Here is an 8,392-nt window from a genome sequence, read left to right as displayed (position 1 = left end):
CAACTGGACTGAGAAATCAGTTTGTTTTGCAATGACTCCGTCCTCTCCAAGTTGAGGCCAGGAACACAGGATTACACATGAGGAAAAAAAAAAAAAAGACAAAGCCACAAGCATAAAAAGTCCTACAACCATCAGACATAAATACACACCCGACCTGCCAGGCAAGGGCTCCAGGTGAAGGAAGTAGCAACAGTCATGGCCCAGGCTCCCGAGAATAATCGGGTCTCCCATGGGAGACGCACCTGCTCTGTACCTGTTTCCTTTTGCCTCAAACTGCTCACATGCAGACTAGGAAGGCCTACAGGTGAAACATCACAATCACATGGACAACAATGCCAGGGGCACAGGAAAGGCCACCATCCACATAAAATTCACACTGAAGGTGCTGCCCAAGGGCTTTGACCAGGGCAACGATATCAGCTGTACGCCCTAAAAGAGATCCTTCCCTACCCAGCCTCCACACAGATTTGGAACAGCCAAGTGGTACATTTGAATGTGAAGTGGGGTTTAGCAGTTACCATTTCCACCAAATTGTTGAAAATAAATTGAGGGCACCTTAGCTCTTTATATGCCATCATATGTATCCGGCTCAAGCTTAACAAAATACTATGAAATTTTAGTTTGAACGTCAGAAAATCTAAAATGGGACAATGTGGCGATTCTTGCTCCCCAGGCCCAGGTCGGTGTCAGGGTACCTCCCCAATCATCAGTGAACACAAGTTCTGGTCCGTTCAGTTAGTTATTTGGACGTCTGCCCACTCCGTCGAGTCTCAGTCTTCCCTTTTCTTCAGGACGAAGCATTTTTTCGCGTCACTGGACTTGGAAACGACTCCAGTGAGGTAGGGCATCCTCTATTACCCGTTCCCTAAGACAGGTTCCCAAAACAGCGAGTAGCTTTAACTCGTCTGTGAGGAGTCTTGAGCCGGCGGTGAGTCCGAAAAATGAGGAGGTTTTGAGGGCCGACACCGGAGAAAGAGACTTGGGAAAGGAGGGTCCCGGATCGGCACCACCACTTCCGGGCCGCAGACCGCCCGACGGACGTAAAAGCTGACCGTTAGGCACGGGCGGGGCCGGGGTCACGTGGCCTGCGCGGGGTCAGAGCCCGGCGTACGCGGGAGCACGCAAAGCAGCTCGGCCCGCGGCCGCGCGCCTCGCGTGCGCGCGCAGGCCGGGGGCAGAGCGTGTGGGCTGAGCCTCCGGCGTGCGGCGGGGCGGAGGCGGGGCTCGAGTGGGGTGGAGGGCGGAGGCGGGGCCTCCTCCTTCACCTCCTCCTCCTCCTCCGGCGAGGCTGGGCCGGCGGCGGCGGCGGCGGGAGGAGGGTGACCCACGGAGGGGCGTCTCGGCCATGACTGCGGAGCTGCAGCAGGACGACGCGGCCGGAGCGACCGACCGCCACGGCTCGGTGGGCCTCGCGGCGGCGAACGCGAACCGGGGGGCGGGCTCCGGGTCCCACGGGGTAGGGGTGCGGGGCCCAGGCGGGAGCCGCGCGGGGCGCAGGCGGGCGGGCCTGCGGAGATGGGGCGCGGGGCTGCGGAGGGCGCCCGGGCCCGGCGGGGGCGAGGGCAGCGCTCCGGCCGGGGTGAGCACTGGGGCTCCGGGAGGAAGCTGAAGTCTCTGCAAGGCTCGCTCGCAGAGATTGAGGACTCTTCTTGGGGTCCAGAGACGGGCTGAAGTTCGAGGGAGATTAGCTAATTTGGGATATCAAAAATAAAGGGCTGGACGTGGGCTGCTGTCTGCATCAGGGATCTCTAAAGAGAGCGCTCCTGGCCCCCGCGAAACTTCGGAAAGGGGCAGCTTTGCTGGATTTTTTTTTTTTTTTTTTTTCCCCGAATCCGTTTTAGGGCAGTGCTGTTTTAAGAGTCTAAAGCAGACCGAAGTTATCTAAGTTAAAGCGAGGATTTTATCTACACCGTGTGAAAGACCAAGGGTCCTTGTTACCACTTCCTACCTTCTACATTTCCCTCCCCACCCCCCATATTTTTAAGCAGAAAGCAGCCTCCCCAGTTACTGCATTCATCACTGTAGATTTTTAAGGAAGGGGGAGGAACACCGTGATGAATAGAAGGTATGCTGATAATGCTTTCCTAGTCCTAGTATCTAAGAAGATTGAAATCAATACAGGGGTTTCTGGGCTAAGAAGGTGAGAGGAAAAGAACACTGGTTTGAGAGAAAAAAGGCTAATGTCTGTGGAAAAAAAAAAAACCTTGGGAAGTGGGCAATTTGAGAATGTCTTCTAATGTTACTTTGGAATGTTCTAACTTAACACTACCCTGTCACCCGTCAAGTGGTGCACTTTTTCAAGACAGAATGGGAAGTATTTAAATGCGAGTTTGGAAGTGAGGAATTTCATAAACTATCTGTTTACAGTACAGAGCTGTCAGATACCTCCATGTGAGAAACCTTTTACGCCTCCTTTTCCCCCCCTCTTCGGACACTCAAGAGACCAATGGAGTATAAAGTGACCGCACTTCCTTTTTAAATTCCTGTAGTAAAAGATACCTCCAGGTCCTGGGCTCTAAAATGAAAGTAGGCAAATGGTGTTTCATGTGCTGATTTCTAATAGAAATATTGTTAGGCGTTTACAAATGACCCTTGGAATGTGAGTCAGGATTTTCTCTCGTTTCACAAATCAGTTCTGTTTGTTTAAAGGACAGTGACTTAAAAGCAGGTGGGAAAATCTTAGTTTTGAGATCGTCATGTTATTTTAAGGGAGAGCAAGTCATATTTAAATTTGTTGGCTGAGACCATGTGCCTTTTGGTCAGCAGCAACTGCATTTACCTCTGCCGCAGTTTGAGAGATGACCACTGTCTCAGCCTTCTCGGTTTAAACGTTCATGTGTGAGGTGTTTTATGAACACTTGTATATAAGTCATAGCTATTTTTGGAAAGCTTTGGAACTCCAGTGGCTGTGGCTGGCTGGAGGACCTGATTCCTGGCAACCTGCAGAGTGGTGACATTTACTGTTCTTCCCAGCGATTCTCCCCATACAGACAGATGATAAGCTTGGAATGCTTGATAATGTTTGCCCTTTTGGTTTTTTCTAATGTAAAATGCCTGAAGTTAGCAGGCTAGAATGCAGGAGTCTTATATGAGAAGTACCTTTCCCATCTCAGAGGAAAAATTTTGGTATTTTCTTCATCTTAAGTTTCATGTTAGAATGAACTCTATTTTAAATTCTGTGAAGCAATTCTTTATTGTCCTTAAAGGATCTTGAATTGTTCTAATTGAGGGGAGCTCTCCTCCCCTGACACTCAGCAGCTATTTAAAACTTAGAGTGCTTCCTTTCCCTTATTGGTCAGCGTACATGGTACAGGCAGAATCTGTTATAGCCTCAAAGAACTTGAGTGGGACGAAAACGCAGTACTCTTGAAATCTGTTCTCAGTCTGCATTTGAGTCTAAAAGAGGTAGGTACCATTTAAATCGCAGCTTCCCAGGTGGTGCTAGTGGTAAAGAATCCACCTGCTAATGCAGGAGACTTGAGAGATGCAGGTTCGATCCCTGGGTTGGGAAAATTCCCTGGAGGAGAGCATGACAGCCCACTCCAGTATTCTTGCCTGGAGAATCTCATGGACAGAGGAGCCCGGCGGGCTACAGTCCATGGGATCGAAAAGAGTCAGACGAGACTGAAGCGAGTTAGCATGCACCATTTAAATCAGTTCTTGACTTAGATGAAAACCCAGCAGCAGCGTTTACTGTTACTGTAGTGCTCTCGGAGGGACAGCATTGAGCAGTCCTGAAGAGAGATCTTAGTTCTCTGCTTAGGAATTAAACCTGGGTAACCTGGATGGCAATGGCACCCCACTCCAGTACTCTTGCCTGGAAAATCCCATGGATGGAGGAGCCTGGTAGGCTGCAGTCCATGGGGTCGCGAAGAGTTGGACACGACTGAGTGACTTCACTTTCACTTTTCACTTTCCTGCATTGGAGAAGGAAATGGCAACCCACTCCAGTGTTCCTGCCTGGAGAATCCCAGGGATGGGGGAGCCTGGTGGCTGCCGTCTATGGGGTCACACAGAGTCGGACACGACTGAAGTGACTTAGCAGCAACCTGGATGAAAACCAAGAGTCCTAGCCACTGGACCACCAAGGGCTAGAGGCTAGAGTCAAAGTGGCGCTGGCTCTTGGCCCTGTTTGAAGCAAGAATATTTCAAGGAGGCAAAACATATAAAAACAGATACAAAGTTTATTATTAGAGACACAGCACAATATATGGGAGAGCTCACAGGAAAAGCGCTTGTTTATCCAGCTCAGAATCAGGGTGGAGATACACACCGGACAGCGTGTGGGCATCCTCTCTAATGAGGAGCGGTGCCATAAGTCAGAAGTCAGGCAGGGACGCACACCTGCAGAGGAGCGCAGGCATTCAGAGAACGCCCAGAGAGATGTGCGGCCGTCCCGGATGAGGAGGAGGTGATGTAAATCATTTATGTAGGACTGTCCTTCCAGGTCTTTGTTTACCTCTGACCGATTATCTTGTTTCTCTGTCCATGCCTGACTGGCCCATGGATCCTGCCCAAGATGCGTGTGCAACTTTTTGCTGAGACAGTTCCCACTGTAGAGGCCTGTGGGTGCATGTCCACACTTACTATGGAGTGGGGTCCCCTCCCTTTTCAACCCCCAAAAGCATTCCTTCTCATGTGCAGACAGGGAAGTCTTCCTTGACCTCAGGAGCGGGCACTTTATCTCTGCTTCAGCAGCACTCAGCTTTTACCACTAGCTTTGTCCTTCGAGTGTCTGGTTGAGAACAAAGGCTTAGTTTTACTCCACTTAACAACCACCAGGTGTCCGGCCCAGAGACCCGCTGTCTCCTACCTCAGTAGGACAAGTAATTTGAAGTCAGATTGGCTCTTACAAACCTGTCAACCTTGGCAGCTATACTAAGGCTCATCACATGTGTGTCCTGCTAACGGAAGCCCTATGAAAACCTGTTTCTGAGAAAATTTAGTGCCGCCTTTTGATTTATTGGTTTTACACTCTCTTTTATTTTGTCTCATTACTTGTAATTTTTGGAACATCAGTGAGTGAGTGCTTGGTTGGCATCCACAGCTCTCATGCCTCCAGCTACAAACAGTTGCTACTCACACAGTACTTTTAGTAAATTTATAAAACCCATTGACAAGTAACACCTCACCAGGCAAGATCTTGCCATGTGTTTTCTTTCATCAAAGAAATTTAAAGCAATAGCCAGATGAAACATATTTTTCAAGGAGAATAATGATGCTGATAGTAGTAGTAGATAACCTTGATTGATCATGTACTATATGCCAGACTGTGCTCACAACTTAACATATTATCTCAGTACTTAGGACAGCTTCAGGAAGTTTTCTTATTTCTTGTTAAATAATTTGTACAAGGTTACTTACCTAGTAAAGGGTACAGCCAAGGTTGAACCCAGGGACTTCTAACTCCCAAGAGCTCAAGAAATCTCTGATCCTACTTCTTAGTTGATGGACCAATGGTCTTGGGTTAGAACCTGTTAGTCTGTAGAACTCTCTTCCTGACGTTTTAAATTTTCAGTTCTCATTGCAGTCTTTCTCAATAGATTATCTTCCTTTCTACTTGAATGAGCTAACTGATACCTAAAGAGCTCTCTATCTCATGCTTGGGGTCCTCCCCCCTTCAGAATCTTTTCTCTTAGTGGAAGATGTACTCTTCCCTTCTTCCCTCTTTTAGAGATGAATCTAAATCAGTGGTATCTAGAAACCTTTTTGATTGTGACTCCTAGGGAAGAATACTCCTGTCATCTAGTGAGTGGAAGCCAAGAATGCTGCTAAATATCCTGCAGTGTACAGAGAGCCCCCCCTTCCCCAAAACAAGAAGTTGTCTGGCCCAAAATGTCAATGGGGCTTAAGAAACCCTGGTTTAGATGATGTTTCTCCTCATTCGCCTAAGTTTTCTTTCATCTTCTTTATCCTAGCCTAATTCCCAGGTACCTTCACTGCCTTCTGCATCTTTGAGACTCAGGATATGGTCCATGGACCAGTAGCATCCATATCACCTAAGAGTTTGTCAGAAATGTAGAAATTTGGGTGTGCTGGAGCCAGCTTGTACTTGTACTGCCTCTCCAGGTGACTGTATACATTTCTTCCCAACTCTGTGTTCAATGACCTCATGTTAGTAGCTTGAAATCTCAGTTGAAATATTTCTACTAAGGCAATAAGTAGGCTGGACAAATCAACATACCACTGTCTGGGCCTCCACCCTAGACCTGCAGAATCAGAATCGCTTTTTGACAAGATCCCTGGGTGATAAACTTTGTGAAAGTGATCAATTTTCTGCTCCAAAGGATTCCCATTTTCCCTTCAGCTATGCACACTTCTCCTCAATCCTCAAACAAAATAGCAACAATAGCAAAATCGTCTCTGCCTTGTTCTTTATTTTTGTTTACTATCTTTCATTTTGTTTACTTTCTTGTAAGTCCACCTGTTTCTTCTCTAAAACAGTTTTCCAGTTACAATGTAATTCCAGCTCCTTGTGGATGATTTGAAAAATACAGACCTAGGCAAGGTTTAGCTCTTGGCTGGTAGGAGGCCCCCCCTCCCCAGGCTGAAGTGAGTTGGTTCCCAGATTTTACTTGAGGTGCAGCAGCAACTTTGCAAAAGCCCAGTTAGCAGGTGACTCTGGGGATCACTTAGGCTCCAGCAGGATGAGGGCTGATTGCCCACAGGCCTACAGAGAGGCTGACCAGGCAACAGAAGATTAGATTGTAGGGCAGTGAGTGGTTTTATGTGATCAGCATCTCCGAGGGCACCCAACGAGAGCCTTGCCAGCAGTAGGCTTTAGTAGCAAGTGAAATGGATCTCTTGGAGGTGACCAGTGACTAATCACCTTCTGGTCAGGTCAGTGACCTTTTAGTTCTAGTTCTTTCTACATCCTTGCTTATTCAAATTCTTTCTCAAGTCCCATTTTCATGGTTTGATTTGTGATGATTTTTCATGGCCACTTTTTGGTTGATAGTTATTTTGGCTCTTGATTTTGTTGCTGGTTATTACCAACTGTACTGCTTTTTACAAAAAAAATTCCAGCGTGTTTTCTTGAATCATTCACCATGGTCTTATCACAGATGTACCACAGTAAGCCCTCAGTTCTGAACTGATGACATCATTTTATAACTTTTATGAAAACTAGCCCTGGAAAAGATGTTTGAATTTATGTACTACAGCTTTCTCTTTTTCGTGTGGAGGGATGGAGTCGTGCTGCACAAGTTTGTAGGATCTTAGTTCCCAACCATGGAGAAGGCAATGGCACCCCACTCCAGTACTCTTGCCTGGAAAATCCCGTGGACGGAGGAGCCTGGAAGGCTGCAGTCCATGGGGTCACGAAGAGTCGGACGCGACTGAGTGACTTCACTTTCACTTTTCACTTTCATGCACTGGAGAAGGAAATGGCAACCCACTCCAGTGCCGTCTATTGGGTCGCACACAGTCGGACACGACTGAAGCGACTTAGCGGCAGCAGCAGTTCCCAACCAAGGATTGAATCTGTGCCCTTAACAGTGAAAGTGCCAAGTCCTCACCATTGGACCACCAAGGAATTCCATACTGCACCTTTGCCCTAGAGTGCCAGGGCTTCAGTAGTTGTGGCACTCGGGCTTAGCTACTCAGTGGCATGTGGGATCTTGTTGAGCCAGGGATCAAACCTCTGTCCCCTGCATTGGCAGGTGATTTTTATCCACTGCATCACCAGGGAAATCCCCTACTACAGCTTTCTTGGTTTTGCAAATATAGTAACTGGTTTAGGGAGTTGATTTATTCGTGATCACAGTCTGTGGCAGAACCCTGGCCTCAGGCTTTGGTTCCGTGTCCTGGTAAGTGTGCCCAGTGTTGCTGCTACTGTACTTCCTGAGCCCTCTGCCCTGGGACCTTTGGGCCCCGTGCTTCATGTGTGTGTGTTTGTATGCACGTGTGTATGTATTTGGCTGCTCTGGGTCTTAGCTGCACGCAGGATCTTTAGTTGTGACGTGCAGCATGTGGGATCTAGTTCTCTGACCAGGGGTGGAACCTGGGCCGCTTGCATTGGAAGCTCAGAGTCCCAGCCACTGCACCACCAAGGAAGGCCCTGAGGCCTTTATTTTTCTGGCTTTTCTACATTTCTTCTCTGCTAGGGGCGAACCTTTGCTTTCTTTGTTGTTACTGTCCTTTTATTAACTGCTTCCAGATCTGCATGTCTGATCCCAAATTGCAGACGACTTCAACTCCTCTTTTTCCAAATGCTTTTTGAGCATTTCTACTTGAGATAAACATTTGCTGCCTCACTCCTTTTCCCACAGTTACTATACCAGCCCTGTAAATACATACTTAGAGCATCTGCCATATGCCAGTTTTTGGTACATTTTTAATCTTTATAAAAACCCTATAAGGTATGAATTATTATGTCTTATTACAGTGGGAA

General features: G+C 47.7%; 1 protein-coding gene across 12 annotated transcripts in view; it reads left to right on the top strand.

The window, feature by feature from the left end:
- Window positions 1-1,310: 1,310 nt before the first annotated feature.
- Window positions 1,311-8,392, top strand: part of USP28 (ubiquitin specific peptidase 28) — a 63,726-nt gene continuing 56,644 nt past the window's right edge. For 11 of the 12 annotated variants that reach the window (XM_059874625.1, XM_024975128.2, XM_059874624.1 and 8 more), the window contains exon 1: window positions 1,311-1,402. In XM_059874625.1, the coding sequence (XP_059730608.1) occupies window positions 1,346-1,402 (57 nt within the window). In that variant the 5' untranslated portion in view covers window positions 1,311-1,345. The remainder of the gene's footprint in view (window positions 1,403-8,392) is intronic. The other variant, NM_001192998.1, reaches the window with a different exon arrangement.

Source organism: Bos taurus, chromosome 15 (genome assembly GCF_002263795.3).
Source record: "Bos taurus isolate L1 Dominette 01449 registration number 42190680 breed Hereford chromosome 15, ARS-UCD2.0, whole genome shotgun sequence".
Classification (NCBI taxonomy): Eukaryota; Metazoa; Chordata; class Mammalia; order Artiodactyla; family Bovidae; genus Bos; species Bos taurus.
Note: the sequence above shows the minus strand (reverse complement) of the source record. Positions and strands in the feature narration are given on the sequence as shown.